At 38.6% G+C, this 19,845-nt stretch overlaps 1 protein-coding gene across 4 annotated transcripts in view; it reads left to right on the top strand.

The window, feature by feature from the left end:
- CNKSR2 (connector enhancer of kinase suppressor of Ras 2) overlaps positions 1-19,845 on the top strand; it is a 214,701-nt gene that overhangs the window by 156,219 nt on the left and 38,637 nt on the right. For all 4 annotated transcript variants that reach the window (XM_065677314.1, XM_065677313.1, XM_065677311.1 and 1 more), the window contains 5 exons: positions 144-217; positions 2,672-2,743; positions 10,005-10,072; positions 15,294-15,394; positions 16,599-17,139. In XM_065677314.1, the coding sequence (XP_065533386.1) occupies positions 144-217; positions 2,672-2,743; positions 10,005-10,072; positions 15,294-15,394; positions 16,599-17,139 (856 nt within the window). The remainder of the gene's footprint in view (positions 1-143; positions 218-2,671; positions 2,744-10,004; positions 10,073-15,293; positions 15,395-16,598; positions 17,140-19,845) is intronic.

The following is a 19,845-nucleotide window of genomic DNA, read 5'->3' as shown; positions in this document are numbered from 1 at the left end:
AGTTTGCCAGAGCAGAGCATACGTTAGTAATCCTTATGTAAGAAGCAGGAAAGTGAAAATATTTTTAAGTTTTCAGTATGGTGGGTTGGGTTTTTTTCCAACAAACACCTTAACAATAGTAATATCTAGAACTATCTTTGCAGGATGAAAAAGCAGAAGGTTTCATCAGTCTACCTGAATTCAAAATTGACAGAGCCAGTGAATGCCGCAAGAAATAGTAAGTACGCTCACAAATAATGCAATTTCACAATAGAAAAAGTGGAACAAAGGATGAGGTTTTCCCTTGACTCAGTGACATAATGAACTTTATTACAATGAGATTTGGTTGTATCATAAGTTCATACAGAAGAGGCAAATTCAGTGTGGTTTCTGTGTGCTATCTTTCCTGGAGAAGGTTTTTTTACTTTATCATGAATCACAGTGCTTGACTAGAGCAAAATGAATTAAGAGCAAGAAGGCTGCTTGGCTGCTTGTGTCCCTTTATTTTCCTAGTTTTCCTTTCTGTTTTTTTTGTTTGTTTGTTTGGGTTTTTTTTTTTTTGTGTGGGGAAGTGTTTGGTGCGGGTTTCTGTGTATATGTGAGATACCTTTAGGTTCAATAAAGAGTTTTAGGCATAATAAAATCCAAATAAAATTAATTCAAATAAAGAAGTCTGCAAGTTAATGGCCAGGCATCAGTCTTTCACGTAACTCTAAATTAGTTAGTGTCATCTCAAAGTTTGCTGACACAGTGTTGTTAGTCCTGAGGCAGAGTAAAAAAAAAAAAAAGAGAATGACAATGATTTGCTGTATTTTTTAAAGGTCTTAAATAACTTCTCACCTAGCTGTGTGTTTGCCTCTGTCCAGATCTGTGCCATTGCACAAATCCATTTCTTGTTTAGACACAAAGTCAAGCATATTTAGCAATGTGACAGCTCCATACTCCCACAGAGGTATTTTTAGAGTAACTAGTGTTGAAAACTTTTTGTATTGCCTTTTACTGCCTTTTACTGTTCTTTTAAGTTTACTAAGACTGTTGAATCACTGATATTTGTACAGAAAAAGAATTGCAAAAGTAAAATGGTATGATTTGTAGTACATACAGTTCTAAAGAAGACACTGACTTTGTATCAGTTGGTCTACATATGTCTTCAGGATGAAGTGTACTCTTCATGATAGTTTCCAAGAGCAGAAAATGAAAACTTTATTAACAAAAAAAAAAAAAAAGATACATCAACTTGGACTTATTGTGCTGTGTCCTTGGGCTACATTACCGAAGTGCCTCATTTTTTTTGTTTTGTTGGGGCAGCAGCGTAAAGGCAACTCATTCCTCAGAATTGCACCCTGCTTACATTGGGTTTTTGTACCTGATTTGGTACCTGTTGAATAGTAGAACATAAAATGTGGCTATGAAAATCCCTTGCTTTGGTGGCAGATAAAGAAGAAACTGAGAATCCAGACAACAGATGCTGTAACAATTTGAAGAAGTCAAGTTTTGGGTCTCAGTAACCTGATAATGTCTTTCTAAACTGAGCAGATGTCCTTGTATGCTTTCACTTGCATAACATTTTGTCATGCTGTAATGCCTTTTGTCTCGATTTCATGTTGCCTTCACTAGCAATACCTTTTGTGGACATCAATTTCATATGCCTGGTTTCTTAAAAATCTGTTTTCATATATTTACATATATGTACACCCGGAGACATATATCAAAACTGCAAGCATGATACATGTGAAGTACATCATCACCATTTTTCTGATGACACAATGGATTATATGTATATATAAAGAGATATATAAAATAGTTCTTACTCTCCCTAATCCATTGTGTCTCAGAAAAAAGGTAATGATGTTCTTCATGTGTCATGTTTGCAGTTTTCCTTATTTTCTATGGGACTGTTATGAATATTTTGTTCTTATTTTAAGAGAGACCTTCAGGCTATTCTCAAAAATGATTCTTATGTACTGTAAATTATTAATTACTTTCAGATGGATTTTCTGGATCCTCAAGTACTTCACCAGAAATCTTTATCCAACACAGTTAGAAAATGCTTTCTAGTAATTTATTTAATATTATGTACGAAATGCAGTAATTCTCTCAGCCCAGTCATGTTGATTACTTTGGCGGAAAGAAAAGATGAGCTGTAATTGCCCGTTGCTTAGAATGACCTCAAGATTGAAATCAGTGTTGATTTATAACAGCTTTTCAGAAGTCAATCAGTGCATCATGTTCTTCTGTTTGAAACGTAGTCATTACAGCTAAAGGTGATCTGAAGGTCACTGGGATGTGAGAAATCACCAGGACTAAGAGTTTTTCTGTTGTATCAAATAAATTATTCATTCAGTTTTCTGTTCAGAAAAAATTGACACCTAGAGGTACATGAGTAAAGTTACCCGTTACATGAAATTATATCCTTAACTGGTTAACTTTATCTAAGTATAATACACTACAGGTGATTGTTGAACAATATTTATGTGCATATGGATAAAGCATTATTTAGAAATATGTAGTTCAAGAGCACTTGGTGAAGTCTGGCCCAATTCTAAAAGTTATATGTTTATATATTGTTTGGGTACATCTGACACCTCAGGAAACTAGAATGCATCTCATTCCTTGGTGACCACACTATGATACAGTTTAAAAAACAAGAGTCGTGCCATTACATTTTTATAACTGTGTTTTTCCTCTACAGCGCATTCAAAGCCTGCCATCCTAAGATCAAAAGTTTTTATTTTGCTGCTGAACATCTAGATGACATGAACAGGTAAGGAAATGTAGCAAAGTGCAAGGAACTGTTCCTTAAATGTGACACTTCCTGAAGCTAGTAATTACACAGTGATAATAAATTATGTGCTGATCTAAAAGTTAAGTTTAATAGCTGAGAAAATAATTGCAGAGTAGCATTGTTTCTGAGTGGCTGCATATGCTAAATATTCAATTCATGCAAAAATTACTTTTTTAAAAAAGGTTTGAAGGTTTTCAGAAACAAGATTCCCACTTTCTAAAAAGAAGTGAATACAGTATGTGAAACAACATCCAAACACAATTTCAGAATTCCAGGTTTTTACCTTTGGTTGTGCAGCATCTACAAAGGTGCAGTATCTCCAGCTCTGCTTCCTAACGTATTCCCAAAGATATGTGATGTTTGATCTGTGGATGCTTCTATTTCTGGTCCTGGGGAGAATGAGAAGTTGGAGAAAGATTTAAAGCACGCACTGATTTTAATTCTGCCAGTCTGGGAAAAGGAGATTACAAGGAATTTATTTTGCAGATTCTCTCTATTGCCATGAATTTAACTCCCATGTTGAAGTTTGGTTGTGTTGAATTTAGTGGAGAAAATTCCAGCAACTCAAAAAAATCAAGGCCTTAAGTCCTAGTTCTTTGGGTACTGCATTTTACTGAATCTGTTTGAGGCCATTTGTGCGATTTTTTCAGCAAACTGATTGAGACTTCAGCACAAAATAGACACAGTTCCTTCTAATTCATTCAAATGATAGATTAAAAACATGGATCTCATGTCTATTCAAATATTTGGGAGTTTATTTCATTTTTTTGCACAACATAACTTGAAATTATTTCAGTTCAGAATAATACAGCACAGAATCATAGAATCAAGTAGGTTAGAAAAGACCTTTAAGATCAAGTCCAACCATTACCTCAGGACAGCCAAGTCCACCACTAAACCATGTCACTGGGGGCCTCATCTACAGTTTTTGAACCCTTCCAGGGATGGTGATTCCACCACTTCCCTGGGCAGCCTGTTCCAATGGCTGACCACCATCTATGTGAAAAACTTTCACCTAATATCCAGTCTAAAGCTCCCCTGGTGCAGCTTGAGGCCGTTACCTATCACTTGGTATTTGGAAGAGACTCATCCCCACCTCATTACAGCCTCCTTCTAGGTAGTTGTAGAGAGTGATAAGGGCCCCCCTGAGCCTTCTCTTCTCCAGACTAAACAACCGCAGTTCCCTCAGCCGTTCTTCGTAAGACTTGTTCTCCAGGTCCTTCACCTGCTTTGTTGCCCTTTCCTGGACCTGCTCCAGCACCTCAATGTCTTTCTTGTAGTGAGAGGACCAGAACTGAACACAGGATTTGAGGCGCAGCCTCACCAGTGCCAAGTACATGGGGATGATCACTTCCTAGTCCTGCTGGCCGCACTAGTCCTGATACAGGCCAGCATGCCACTGGCCTTCTTGGCTGCCTGGGTACAAGCTGGCTCATGTTCACCTTCATCAGTCAACACTCCCAGGTCCTTTTCTGCTGAGCCACTTTCCAGCCACTCTTCCCCAGGCCTGTAGTGTTCCATGCGATTGTTGTGGCCCAAATGCAGGACCCGGCACTTTGCCTTTTTGAACCTTATACCATTGACCACAGTTCATCAACCCAGCCTGTCCAGATCTCTCTGCAGAGCCTTCCTATCCTGCAACAGATCAACACTCCCAGACAACTTGGTGTCATCAGCAGATTTGCTAAGGGTGCACTCAATCACCTCATCCAGATCATCATAGAAGATACTAAACAACACTGGCCCTAACACCAAGCCCTGAGGGACACCACTAGTGACTGGTTGCCAACTAGATGTGATGCCATATAGCACCAGTCTTTGGGATCGACCATCCAGATGGTTTCCAACCCAGCAAAGAATCCACCTATCCAGAGGTGGCATATCCTATGACAGAGGACACAAACAAAAATCTATTACTCCAACCTGGGAGTTGTTCCATCTTAGATAATGTCTGTAGAGATCCTTGCTGAGCAAAATTGCTTTTAAAACAGAGGAAAAATAAGGTAAAACTCAACCCATAAAACTGTTAATAAGTTCTATAATCATGTTTTAATCTCTCCTGTCTGTACTAGATTCAGCTACCTGGCAGAGGACCTTCAGGGTACTGCCAGTTCTTTACTGATAATATTTGACTGGAAAAGTATGCCAGTACTACAGTATGCTTACTTTCCTTTAGAAATAGCTGTCTGTTAACATTTCTTCAGAAGTTCATGCATGACTAAGGCTTACTTTAAAAGTCTCTCCTCAGAAAACTTAAAACCTTTTTACTTGTTTGTAAAGTTTTAAGCTTCCCTTTCCTTGATAATGCTGTCAAGCCAGTCACTCAAAACGCAATTTGCTGCACAGCAAACAGAATAATAGCATGGTCTAGTTGGCATAGCCTGAACTACAGCGGTAGATAAATGATTTCTGTCAGCAGGTCTTCAGTCGGTATGACAAGGCACCTTGTTTCTAAGGATAAAAATTTATATATTGTTCAGTAATCAGAAAGCAACAACAAATATGCATCAGCTATTTAAAAATATATTGGAAGGTCTGAAACCCAAGAACTAGAAGACTTTTATCTTCCCATCACAAATAGTCTTTTATCAAATTTTGAAATAAGTGCTCATTAATTCATTTAGAATGAACTTGGCCAAATTTTGATCTGAGTTATACACATGTAAATTTAAACCAACTCTGTCAAGGTCTATAGAATTACTTGACATTCTTACATGGAATTACTTACATTCTGCCATCAGAGTCTCACCAAATTATTTTTTTTTCCTCTTTGTTTAACGTATTAGAAAAAGTTGTTCACTTTCACAAACATTGAGCTAACTCAATATATTGGAAACAAAAAAGTGGGCTACTAAAAAATAATCTTTCAGATGCAGACATAAAATACTTCCTGCCTAGAAGCATTTTGTAACCTAACTAAAGGCAAAGACAGAATCAAGTTATTAAGTAAAATTAAGACTGTTTTGATCAACTTCTGGTTTTTTTTTTGGTTGGGTTTCTGACATACATACTGATATGTATTATGCAGTCATTTCAGTTGTGTTTATACTTGGAGCAGAAGAAACTAAAGTAGATAACTGCTAATACATAGTCTAACTGAAAGTTCAAAATGGTTCAATTCCCACATCCCTTGTATAAAATGTTTTAGCTGTTTGGGGTTTTTTTTAAGTGTTTGCAGGATATGAAGTTTTTGTGTGTATCTACTCACATAAAATGGGTATTTTAATTTCAGGTAACTCTCTCACTATTCAAATTTTCTCACTACTTTTATGTGCCTCACTATTATGCTGGTAAGGAGCCTGGAGAACTATGATCACTGAACTTTATTGTTGTGCTGTCTGAAGTTCCTTTAATCTGCATGGTTGCACCACCATATAACATGCTTAGTCTGGGTGAAAAGAAGGACAGAATATCCTTTATTGATGCAAAGTGCTGTTTTGCTAGTTTAACTGTATAGTCACAGAAACATCTTGCTTTAAAATTCGTTGTTATTCCCATTCCAAGAAAATATTCTGATGGAGAAGACAGTCCATATTTTCTACTTGGTGATACTATATGTAACTTTATTTTTATTTTCCATGGTAACTGTGCCTGCTGCTTTATGGACCAAGTATTTGTTCTTTACTCAGAAATCCTGATCATCAGCTCACAGCGAAATGCGTCCTTTTCAGGGTTGGCTGGCTTAAATACTTACAATACTTTTTCTTCCTTTTTATTCCAAACTGTCCATTTTTCTTAGTAATGACGTATATGGCTGCCAAAATTATACCTTTAAGGCAGGGAAATACAGTCAGTAACTTCATGTGGAATACTTGTCTGAGAACTTTCTTGACCTGCTGTCAAGGAAGTAGCTGTAGCTGTGCTGTCCTCTTTCTCTTTTTTGTGACGTTGAGTGTTGACATTTATAAGAGTTTTCTTCCTTAGTGTTGCTTCATGATCAAGAGGAAAGATGGCACGTCAGCTTTTAGTATTAGCACATGAGAATGTCTCTGAAAGGTTTTAGTACAGAAGGCCTCTAAAAATTCCACAGGCATCTTCATTCCACTTAAACTGCATTTGGGTACTTATAGACACTGTAAGGTTTCCATAGTTCCATACAGCAAGTTTGTCCTCTATCCTCAAGCTTTATGATTACGGACAATATGACACCCTGCTTTGAAAGCATTGCATCTACCTGCAGCATGAGATAGAAGAATGTTTCCTTCTGTTCTCTGAGAGTGCCAGTACTGTGCATTTTTCTTTACAGAAAGATTGGGGTATTTTAATCCTGTTCTATGTGTCGTAAAATTGTTTTAATTAGATACTGACAAGGAATGTATGTGCTATTCTTAAAAAGAAGGAAAAAAAAAAAAAAAAGGAAACCTAGATGACTGTGGCAACTACCAGTGCCACTGTATTTACTGTCATACCTAACAGATTTTATAATTGTCACAAGAAAATTAAAGCTGCAGTTGCAGTAAGGAAGGAATATTTTCTTGGCATCTTGCCCTTGAAAAGTTACAGTGGCTACCAGGACACAGCACACTGCAGGGAAGAAAGATTTAAATCTTCCTGTGTCCTATGGCTCTGTATCTTTTAATATTCATAGTGAGGAATGTTTGTATAACTATGCTTGGAACTTTTGTCCCCAGTACTCCTCTTCCATTCTGCAGGAGATCTTTACCCTGTGATACCAGCCCAGTGTGTTGGATTTTTTATAGGATTCTAACTTCAATGAACTGTAATTGTAGGCATGTTTTATTAAAATAATATTAATTCTTTAACCATACCCATTTGAACCACATCTGAAGAAGCTTTAGCATCCATGTATCAGAATATATGCAGAACTCAATACCATTTTTTTAGTTTCTAAACTGGCAAACTGCTCAAAAGCCATGCTTGTTAACAGCCACATCAGTACCTTCGCATTCAGCCCACATGCATTTCAGGTGATACTCCAAACCATGACACAGGTCATGACCTGCAGAAAATCATTAAATGTGAAGTCAGTCTGATCTCTCTGTCTCAGACTGGTATACATTTGCTGGGTTCTCATTAGATTATACTTTTCAGGAAATAACATTTTTCTGGAAACTGTCATCTGCCATAGCTGCAAGCACTATCAGTTGACTGTAAATTATGTGTTTGTTAATTTAATTGGTAACCTCACTGTCAGGCAAATTAACACGAAATGCTATCTCTTATTTAGGACAGAATGAAGTTTTCCAACAGGAGAACCTTGTTAGGTGTATCATGTAATACTCTGGGGCCAGCCGCCCCATCCAAAAAGGCTCAGTGGGGCACTGTTCCCAGCTGGCTGCACTGGGGAGTAGTAAGCCATTGAGACAAATGGGGAAAGTGAAATGCAAAATAGGCAAGAGGCAAGCATGGCAGACTTCCACTGTCTGTCATGCCATTTGACAGAGCAGGCATTTTTCTTCTTGTGCTGCTTTACCCTTTGAACACAGACAAGTCCGTGGCCTTTGCTGGTCCCTTGGCAGCATGGGGCCAGAGTGCTGTGGTTTAGGCTCCTGCCTCAGTGCCTCCGATTTGGGCTGGCAGAGCTGTCAAGATAGGTGGGCTTTATTCCCTAAAGAAAGCCTTCACTTATCAGGAATGTGAAGCTAAAAGATAGCTTTGTACGGGCCACCTTTCTGCCATGAAGATGCAGAATCATTGCCTGAAACATGATTTGTTGGATTTCTCTTCCTGTGTGCCATTGATTTTTATAAGTGTATGGCGCTTCCTAACAATTACAACTGAAATTTTAAGTCTTTTTTTCAGCTTCCCTATTCTTCTGGCAGAAATTTTAATTGTATGCTAACATGAAGTATTGTGTAATCACTTCAGGAGTAAATCTCTTTCCAGTGTACAGTGTGCTTTCTTCCCAATGTGTGCAATGATTTGTGGACCATCAATGTGATTTACAGATCATATGTGTGGTCACTGTTTGTGGAAGAACAGTGACAGAAGTTAATTTTCAATACAGCAACTGTATTTTATGATCTGATTCCTGCTTACCTTGCACTGAAAAGTCTTAAAGGCTGGCATGTGGAAGTGATTACAGTGGTGATCCCTTGCTGAGACAATACTACATCCCATTTCTGTGCATACAGTATGCAAATGAAACCAATCAGGCACAGTTTTCTGAAACAGTCATTTCACATTCCTGGAAAAATCTCAAACCTAACTTCAGTTGTCACTCTGTATACCCTAGCAGTAAAATTGCAAGCCAGTAGGTTGGCAAACCAAGCCTGTCAAATCCTGACTATGGGATGACTGGACCAAGTAATTCTAAATTTACCATGGAATGGACAACCACGGGAGATTGTCGCAGTGGTTTAAAGCCTCGTTGATGGAAGACCTGATTCAGTATTTGGATAATGAATACACTGAGAGCCCCATGGGAGAAGAGAGCAAGTGGAAGCAGTGCACTGCTACAGGCAGTTGAGTGTATGTTTGGCAATGACAGCCCTGCTAGAAGAGAATAGCAATAGTTTGGGTGGGGGTTAGGTTTTTGGTGGGTTTGGTGGTGGGTTTTTTTTTGGGTTTGTTTTTTTTTTTTTTTTTTGTAGTTTGGGTTTTGTTCTTGGGTTTTTTTCTAATTTGTGCAGTTTATGGAAGCATTTTTTCAAATCTAAATTGATGTTAAAGCCTTAGATGTGAATTGCTTTGAGGCAACTGTCTTTTCTCCCTCTGCTTCTCTGACTTGAACACAAAACTGAATTCTGATCTGCCTCCTTCTCTTTGTACTTGGCATTGTAGGTAAGCTTTAAGACACATAATGGCATAATTAAACCTCACCGACTGGGAGTGAACCTGTTCCTTTTATTGCTGGTTTCTGCTCTGTTCCTCTGCTAAGTTGCCAATTCAGGCTTTAAAATATTGCTTAAATCTCTGAAAAGTAGTATTTATTCTGAAGAAATCAGAACAGCAGGAGTGTTGTGATGGCATATCTGTGAGCACCAGACTTAACAGCTCTTTGATGATCTCCAGATCCTTTATTTTACAGATGTTTGACATCATGCATGGTTTTCCATTTGAAATAAAACCTTTGCTGTGGAAACAGTTTCTTCAACAGCAGAATCATAGATCTTTGGAGACTCCCTGCATAAGAGTATCAAAGGAAGCAGCTGTCTAATATGAAAAATGACATTGTCCTGAATCCCCTTCAGATGCTCCTAAGTTTGTTTTTTATAGAAATGCACCCAAGAATTAAGAGGCTGGATCAGTATCACTGCTTTTTTTAATATGATTTCAGGTGGCTAAACAGAATTAACATGCTTGCTGCTGGCTATGCAGAAAGAGAGAGGATCAAACAAGAGCAAGGTAATGTGTTGTTATTTTGGTTTCTTCTGTCAGCTCTTATCACAAGTTCATCTGTTCTTTTTTCCTGGCTTTATATCAGGCCTCATTCTTATAATCTGAAAGCAATTCAGTTATGGGTTATCACTATTGTTGCTTTAGAGAATTCCTTCTTTCTCGGGGATTTTGATTAGCTCGTTCAGTTTCTGGTCCACAGGCTGGATTATTTCTGAGAAGGCCACAGAAGGTAGCTAAAAGCAGCAAATGTACTGTCAGTAAGCTCTTGTATGTGGTGCCAAGGAGTCTGTGTCCCCTGTTGGAGGAAACGTAAGAATCTGCAGGCTAAAAAAAAAAAAAAATTAAATATTTCATTTGGTTTTTGAGTTCACAGGGGGCAGGAATTCATGAAATTGGTCTCACGAACAAAACCGTTCTTCTAAAGCCTGTTGACATAACTGGATTTCCCCTAAAGACTTAAATTTTAAGGCCATTTAATTTTTTTGTGATTTCGACTCCTTTTGCAATAGTGAGGCTTGTGCTAAAGCCCTGCTGGCATTCATTTGAAATTGCAGGTTTTCATCATTTTATATCTGTTTATTTTTAATGTCTAATATTTCATGGGTTTAGAAGAGTGGCATATATAAAGTTGCTTTGCTTTAGTTTTCTGCAGTAGAAATCCTGTTTTCAGTCAGGAAAAAGAAAGGCTCAGTCTTCAGTTGTGTTGGGGATGTTGTTTCCTAGAACTGCCAGTGACATGGATCCACAGAAGTGTTCCTATCCAACTAGCTGTTTTGGCAAGCAGCTGGCTTTTGAGTCCATGCTCTCTTTTACAGATGTACCTGCCAGCAGACACCAGAAAATTGCACTGATCATGATGATCCAGAGCTTATCCAGATGCCTGTCTGCCCACTGCCCACTGAGTCAAAACTTCACTTTTTTAATCCTGTGGCTCTGCAGACTCCATCAGTAAGGTTCTTTCTTCTGACCCAGAAAGCTTATAGGTCAGAGCTGCAGCAGCAATGTATTTAGTCTAGTCTTTCCTATACAAAGACTGTATTTCTAACCATTTTTCAGGGAGAGTTGTATTCAAAAGGCTATTGCTAGGCTTCAACATTTGCCACATGGTGTCCTTCTTGCCCCTCAGAGTCGTGGCACTCTACCAGCCTATGTGACAGCAGCCTTAGCCCTGACCTTCAGGTTTGATGCCATGAGGAGGCAGTTGCATGTGGTCTTTCTCTCTGCAGTGTGTTGCTGTAGTGCTGTTTTCCTGAGAGACGCTGCAAAAATACTCTTTTCCCCAATGAGAAGCAAGGATGACTTCAGCAGCCAGGTAGAAACATCAAGAGAGTAGGATACAACTGCAGTTGTAGAAGATTAAAAGTTCTGAAAATTACGTCTGCATTTATTCATGCCCTGATGGCTTCACCACAGAGCATCCTAGAGGGATGGCCTGGGGTTGAAGAGCAGTGGCTCACAGCATACTCCTGTAATTCAGTGGTAGCAGTGTGCATGGGAAGGTTTTTGGTCTTGCCATTTGGTACAACAGCAGATTGTTGCCAACAGGTACAACATAACTAGGTTGTACCTGTTGTTACCTTATTTCTAATCTCATCTTCCAGTAAATGCAGCTGCTTATCCTGGGAGTGTTGCCCACACCATTTTTTAGTCTGGTATGGTCCTTGGCCCATCTAACACCAGACCCTTCATATTCACACAGCCCAGGATAGCAGTGCTATGCTCACTGTTCCTCCAGTCATGTTGTCAGTGCCTCACCAGACTTCAAAATCAGTTAGGGAATCTGTACTCCCCAGGCAGCACCAGAATAACCGTTTTGGAGGGACCTGTATGCCATCTGTCACTGCTTGAAGAGGCTGTGAACAAACTCTGAATCTTGGAGTCTTCTAGGAAATCCTCTGTGTTAGTATTCAAAGCCAATTTCAAACTCTTATTGACAACAAGTTGGCACTAGAATTGCAATAACATGTGGGACAGTAAGTGAAAAGGTGTGTGAACAGTTATGCTCCTGCTGTCCAAGTGCATAATTACAGACATGGTACACCTTTCAAAATCTAGATGGATATGGAGCAATATTTTTGCTACCAAGCAGTCACTGAGTAATAAAATAGCAGATGATTCTACTCTTAGGCATGAGATCATGTGTATCCAGGCCTCCTGATACCTATTATTAAAATGTCTCCCTGTTGAAGATAATCAGTGAGACCCCACTTACAATGGAAATTATATCCCAGGCACTGACAGAGCTCCTTATTACCCCTCTAAAGCCATTCACTCAGATTGATTTATCACATGCAGGTAGGTAAAACTGTATCCTCTTTGCATTGCTTAGTTGTGTTTACTGTGGGAAGCAGTATCATGTTCCTCCCTTGCCACTGTACAGTACTTCTATGCCTCTGGTGATTATCATTTGCTCCTAGCACAAGGGCTATTAAACAGCTCAGTAGTGTCCCTAATTAAGAGAGACATCAAGTTAGCAAGGTAAAACTTCTCTATCACTTAGATTTTTGCAACTGTAAAAACTGTGAAGCTGGAATTTTCTATATTCAGTGACTGTACCAACTGTCATCTACATATCTGATTTTACAAAAGGTCTTTTATTTCTGCTCAGTTCAACCCTTTGCAGCAAAGCTTTATAATACCTCTGAAACAATTCAACAGTAGTTGTCAAGCCTGTTTCAATTAAGAGTTGAATGCTTCTGAATCTAAAGTGCATAAATATATTTCAGGTGCTTTGGAGATGCACAAATCACCGAGTTGTGGGTGTACTGCTGAATAAAATGTTACATTCTGTACAGAACAGTTTTATAAAAATACCATCAGCTTTCCATATTAAATACAATGAATGTTAGCAATATGGCAAGAGACTTCCTTGGATGGAGAAGTTACATACTTTCTAGTCATATAAAATCAGATAAAAAAATACTAGCTTATATAAATAGAAAATACTTAATTGGCAAATGGCAGGTCAGTGTTAGTTTATATATAATATCTTAAGTCTTTTGCTCATTCAGAAAGCTTTCAAGATATTCCTGATGCATTGAACTTGTCCATCACTGAATTGGACAAAATCTGAAGAGAGAAATACGGTAACTGTTTGATAGCATTATACACACTTTAGACTAATGAGTCAGTTGCCAAAAGCAGAACATTTTTAAAAGCTGGTGTGAGGCTATTTTCATACATTCCATCTGGAACTTGACCCCTGTGACTGCAGAATTTTTCTAGACAAGCCATAGGTTGCCAACATAATTCCCTGTCTGAGGTAAGGTGCACAAAAGCAGGATCATACAGTGGCTTATGTAATGTGGATTTGACAGCAAGAACTTCTTTGTAATTTTAGCCAAAATTGGAACCTGCACTAAAGCTGCTAAATATTACTTTCAGAATAAACAGTTGAGCTCCAAGTTTACAGTAATGTCACTGAGTGATGCAATTCTGACAGGCCTCTCAGCACACGTCATGCCATTAGGCTTTGCTGTAATGCAGCAAGCAGGCTTATATGCCAATATTTTCAGGTGGTTTTAGTTGCTAGAAACAAGTTTTCTTAAAACTAGGAGTGATTTTAAAAAGAGTTTTCACAGATTTAGTCTTTCATTCACCAAAAATTAATTATTTGCAGATGTCTTTAGATGAAACTGTTTGAATTTTATTTCACAGTCATGAAAAACTTTGTTTATGCTACTTATTTGTACTATTTTAAGAGAATCTCAGCTATAAGCTTGAAGGACACAAATCAGGAGACTCAAAGTTAAGATGGAGTTGTTACTCCTTGGAAAAATTAAATAGATAAATAAAGCTGTCCCTACCATTGCTGCAGTCTAAATATATACAAAATTGTAGGGAGAGCTATTTCAAGATGGTGTTATTTGAAGGTAAGGGGTTTTTTTATATCTTTAAAAGATTAGTTACAGTAGATCATTAATCATACAATACAATAATCATCATAGTAACAAAAAAAAGTCATTAAAGTCAAAATCATATGTTGTGCCAGCTTGGATTTAAGCTTAGATTGCTTATGAAGCAGCAATCAATCTTTTTCTCCCCATCTATCAAAGAGAAAGTAGTAAGTTAGTTTAGTAGTTCACTGAACACTTACTAGGCAAAGTGAAAATTGCCTGTGATTAGTCTGTGAATAGTCTGAGCTACAGTGTCCTGTTGTACAATGATTTACCAAATACTAGAAGGTGACAACAGAAATGTTTGCACGTCTTACAACATGGCGAAATGTTGAAGTTACCTATCTTGAGCTGAGTTGGCAGCTTTCTTTTTGAAGGACTGTTAAAGTCCAGCGTCCATTTTGTTAGATGCTGTTCTGCTTCAAAAATATTTGCAATAGAATAAATATAAATTCCCATGTGGTACCTTCTTCCATGTGTTTTGCCCTTTGACCAAGCTACCAAATTTACCAAATGGGCTTGACCAAGACTTGATTTCATGACAAAATGGATCCTCATATCCTGGTAAATTTAGCCTTTGTAGTTTCTCATCCATCTTTTGGAACTCTGCACTTAAATGTCATTATCATACTTTTCCTTACCATGTCTCCTTTATGATCTTGCATGGATAGCATGGCAGCAGTTGTTTTATGAAGCAGATATATGAAAAGTAGTTTTTCTGCCTTATCTTTAAAGAAGCTGTTTGTTAATAGAAATTTAATTTAAAAGCTTGCGTAACTGGTAGCATACAATGGAGAAAATGGGTAGTAAAATAGCATTGATTATTCATGTGTGCAGTAACCTCTACTTGTTTGATTTGCCAGTTGGTTCTAATTACATTTGTTAATGTTATTTGCAGTCAGCAAGACTTTAGCAAGTTACAATTTCATCCTTTCTGTCCAAAAAATACTTTCAGTGTTTTCCAGCCAATGTATGTCCAGTCATAATTATTTTTATGGCAGTATAAGTATTGAAAATATGATAGTTTTAGTAGGAATATTCTGCATGTTGTATTTTATAACGTGTGTACGTGTAAATTTGTGGCTCATTTGCAGGTTGTTGTTTAATATCTGCAATGGGGCATTAGACTTAGTATACCACATAATGTTTTGAATTTAGATTAAAACAATTAGATTGAAACAATTGCAAATTACAGCAGCTAATGTTTACAGCATTTACTAGTATTTACCTCTCAGTAATACCAAGGATGGTTTTGTGAACGCAAGTCTCTGATACATGAATGTACCAAATAGTGTTGGTAGTTCTTGGTCTGATCTGTATGTAATTTGTAGATTACTGGAGTGAGAGCGATAAGGAGGAAGCTGACACTCCGTCAACACCCAAACAAGACAGCCCACCACCCCCGTATGACACATACCCACGGCCTCCTTCGGTAAGTCACCTGAAACTGTCTAAAGGGTTCATTAGGTAAAGCATCACCTTTATGTACTCTCCTGCCTAGAAGCATCTGCATGCACACATTACGGCACACTCTAGTATACTTTTTGAGTCAGTACCTGACTTAAGGAATTTGTTAAGTCACATGCATTGCTAACTTCAACAGCCTTCAGCAGCCTAACTTCAGTTGGCTTGCAGAGAACATGGACTTGTAATCCCACTCGCTGTATGAAGTAGATTAAGTTACAGAGTTCTTTTTTCCTGATCTTCGTTCATGACGATCACCTACTCATCTATGCAATCCCTCACAACCCCCTTATCGACTTCTCTGACAAAATCTTATTGCCTCAGTAACAGCACAGACTCTTCTCTAAGACTCCAACAGTTGTGCCGTGAGGCTTTACAGTGACAAATTGCACTTGAATTTCCAGAGAAATGCCAACATATAAATGTTCTGTCTTATATTGCAAACGGTGATACCAGTTGTTCTGTTGTTGTGGAAAAAGTAGGTTTGTCTGTAAATTGGAACACAAGGGGATTTGTTTTACTTTCTTCTTGAAGCAGTTGTTGGTATAAACCGGAGTATGGACATCTAACTTGTTCTACATTGGCAATTTTAATTTTCATGTCCATATACTCAGTATTAACAAATGCATCTTACTTGAATATAGTTTTTAAAATGCAAAAAATTTGGAATGAAAAATTAGGAAAGCTGGGGGAAAGGGATTGTTAATTTGAACACAATACTTTATCTTCCCAGGTCGTAGATCTTTAAACTGTACCAAAACACTGCAAACATGATTCCAAAGAAATTCTTAGCAAGACAGGATGACAACAGGCATTTGGATGTCATTTATAAGATTTTTAATGGACCAAGCACGCCTCTTCTGTGTCTTCCATAGTGCTATATTCTGCCAATTTTACTGCAAATAGTTGTGTTGGCTTATCTTATAGACTGAGGGACATAGTAAATATACTGATATCTTTACTATTACGAATAAGAATCGGTGTTTGACCTACAGGTGTGACATAGATATGGGCATGCCTTAAAGTTAGGATCAGGACAGGTTAATCTGGTAAGATTATGTCTTTGTTACTGAACTGGGTGGTGTCAGTGACAATGAAAAGTACATGGTTATTATGAGCACTAGGTCTTGGTGTACACTGACCTGAAGATTGCTCCACTGCTGATGTTGCAGATGAGCTGCACAAGCCCTTATGTGGAGCCAAAACACAGCCGGCTCTCATCCACGGAGACCTCCCAGTCGCAGTCGTCGCACGAGGAGTTCCGCCCAGAGGCGGCGGGGAGCGCCACCGACTCGCCAGTGCGCAAGACGGCGAGCCAGCGGCGCTCCTGGCAGGACCTCATAGAGACACCGCTGACAAGCTCAGGACTCCACTACCTGCAGACGCTGCCACTGGAGGACTCTGTGTTCTCTGAAGTGGCCGTGGTCTCCCCCGAGCACCGGCGGCAGTCCACCTTGCCCACCCAGAAGTGCCACTTGCAAGACCACTATGGTCCCTTTCCCCTCGTGGAGGGTGAGCGGATGCAAGTGCTGAATGGGAATGGGGGAAAGCCCAGAAGTTTCACTCTGCCTCGGGATAGCGGCTTCAACCACTGCTGCCAGAGCCTTTCAGTTGGTGCTGCCGATCACCATGAAGAGGCACAGCAGAAGGAGGTGGAGGAGGAGGAGGAGGAAGAGGAGGGCAAAGCAGCAGAGGAAAACCAGGAAGATAAAAGTAAGTATGGGATATTTCTGTGGCTTTTCCTGTTTGTGTAAAGTGGAGGTTGTTTTTCCTTTTTCCTATCAAAAAAAACTCAAGTCTTTCAACATCCCCATGTTTTACCAGGCCCACCTTGTCACACACCTATTTGATTTGCCGTTTGTATAAGGCTTAATAATCAGTGTTGCATGACCTCTCATGATCACCAGACACTTTCCCTTAGGCTGTTTACCATTCCCGTAGGCTCATCACCATTCACCTCCTACTAGCAATTCTTAGTTATAAATGAATTTTGCTTCCATGCTTTCTTCACACTTCCACTTGCACAGTATCCTCCCCTCCAACACATGTATGTCTCAGGGCATACTTAGAAAAATTTCCATCCAACTCCATCTAGGTTGTGTAAAACACTTGGTAAACCTTGGGAGTGCAGGGTCAGGCTGAGATTGTGTGGTATCCAAGTGGGCAAGTCAAAAGACAGCCCAGAAGCTCTAAGAAGTTGAAAAAGAGTGTGTATTTTCCCCAGTTCTTCACCTTGTGAGTTATAGAGAGAGAAGTTAAAAAAGAATCTTTTGAAGCAAACGAAAAAATTAATAGAGAATATCTAACCAGCGAGGCTTAAAAAAATATATCATAATGCTGAATAACTGTCTCTTATGTGGCACATTAACTCCATAGATATTAGTGCTATTTGTCAAAATAATCCAAATAAACAAGGATTGGAGAACGTCCCTGCTCCTCCTGAACGTGTAAACACATTTCTGTGTCTGTCTCATGCTCTGTCCTTCACTGTCATTTATGGAGCTTCTCAGTATGTGTTGCTAGCAAAGTTGAATTCACACCCAAGTTGTAGGGTCAGTCAACAAAGCCTGCATCCGTCAGTTGTGGGGTCATGCTGCAATTAAATTACCTGATGTGGCAAGGAAAGCAGGATGATCCCTGAAGTTCTCAAAGGGTCTGTACTGTCTGGTTCCTTCATGTTCATTGTTTTCACTGCAGTAAAGGAGTATAAAAATGGTAAAGACATAGGAAATGGTAATGCAAGCTTTGGATAACTACCTAGCTAAGATAATTCGTTAAGGTTAGCACCTTTACTGAGCATTAAAATCCATGTGGACGCTATTTAGTCTACTTGGGAGAGATCAGCGGTTTTCCATTGCCCTCATGTTTCAGTCAGTAGATTCTAAAAATCTCAAATTCTTGACTTTGAGAAAACTGTGATTTCTTTTGCAGATACTAAATTCAATGCCTTTAAAAGTTAAAAAAGGCCCGATTTCAGTTGCGTTCATGCATGACATCTCCAAAAATCCATACATTTATTAGGGTAATATTAGACTCTGATAGACTGTGAAATTAAGCTGTCTAATTAATAGGGTAAAATTTCATTGGCTATACAGAATGCTTTATCCCAATTTTAGCCTTCAATTTCAGTTTTCAAATGGGTTTTTGCTGATAACAATATAAAAATATTTTGAAACAAAATCCTTACAGTCAACCGAAAGAGTCAAGGAGACTTCCCACTGGAGTTCCTGTACTGTTTGGGCATTACTCAGAGATACTGTTGCAAGGCCTAAGTTGTTAGGTGTTGTAAATCTCAATTTTAATGCTTTTGGGTTGCTGGTTGTAGCACTTAATAATGTACTGTACTAATAAAGGGCTGATGCTTGATTTAACGTGCCAGAACTTGGGCCCTTCTCCATCTTTCCACACCAATTTCCAAAACAGGAGAAAAAAGGTTTCATTTTTGAAGTGCTCTCCCTGTATACACTTGCTTTTATTTTTCTTTGAGTGAGAAGGTTTTCTTGATTGAAGCTTTAACAGGAGATTGGTTTTGAGACATTAATAACAGCTAGACAAGTAAAGTGCTCATGGTGAATTATTGACCATGAAATTATAAAAACAGAAAGAAAATACTGTTTAGTCTGTTGAAAAGTTTAAGTGTTGAATTGCTTGTTGCCATGGCTGCAATGTTCTGTTTGCAACACTGACTTTTTCCAGTGCCCTTAACAGTAAAAGGCAGGAGGGATGTCATGCAAGTAGTATTCTTAGGTGCAAAATCCAGTTTCTGAGCTGAGAGATTTGCTTTTAACTGCTAAGTCTGCTGACAGGGTGGGTGCCCTTGTGCATGCTCCATCATTGCCCCCCTCCCTTCCATTGCTCTGGGAAAATGAAACATTGCAACTGGCTGGCGAAGGGGAATCCTTTCCCTTTTAGAAATGTTTTAATCTCACTTTGAACATTCCTTGAGGTGGTATCAGATGAACCTTTTAAATGTATTTATTTGCCTTACACATTTGTGATCCTGACATAGTCCTGAGCTCTTGGATAATTATATGTGTTCTTGTGTGTGCAGTTATGTGTTTTAAAGCTTAATCATTCTTACTGCTTTTTTTGCGGGACAAGGAATGCAGTTCCTTTGCAGTTCTTGCTGTACAAGTCAAATGTCATTGCCAAAAGTTTGTTTTCTCGGCTTTTTGGTTTTACATTCCCACTTTTAAAACCTCTTGAGTTTAAATCAAATAGTAGAATGCAGTCCTATTTCTTCCAACTTCTTTTGCAGAATTGTTCTCAAATAACCATGCCGCAAATTAGGAGCTCCGTTTTTTTTTCAGATGCTGTCACCAGCTGCTATAATCTAACATAGTTCTGTTGACTTTCTACTAAAGCTACACTGACATGCAACAACTAAGCATTTGCTCTCTTAATTACTAATTTATGCTT

This window comes from Lathamus discolor, chromosome 4 (assembly GCF_037157495.1).
Source record: "Lathamus discolor isolate bLatDis1 chromosome 4, bLatDis1.hap1, whole genome shotgun sequence".
Taxonomy (NCBI): Eukaryota; Metazoa; Chordata; class Aves; order Psittaciformes; family Psittacidae; genus Lathamus; species Lathamus discolor.
Note: the sequence above shows the minus strand (reverse complement) of the source record. Positions and strands in the feature narration are given on the sequence as shown.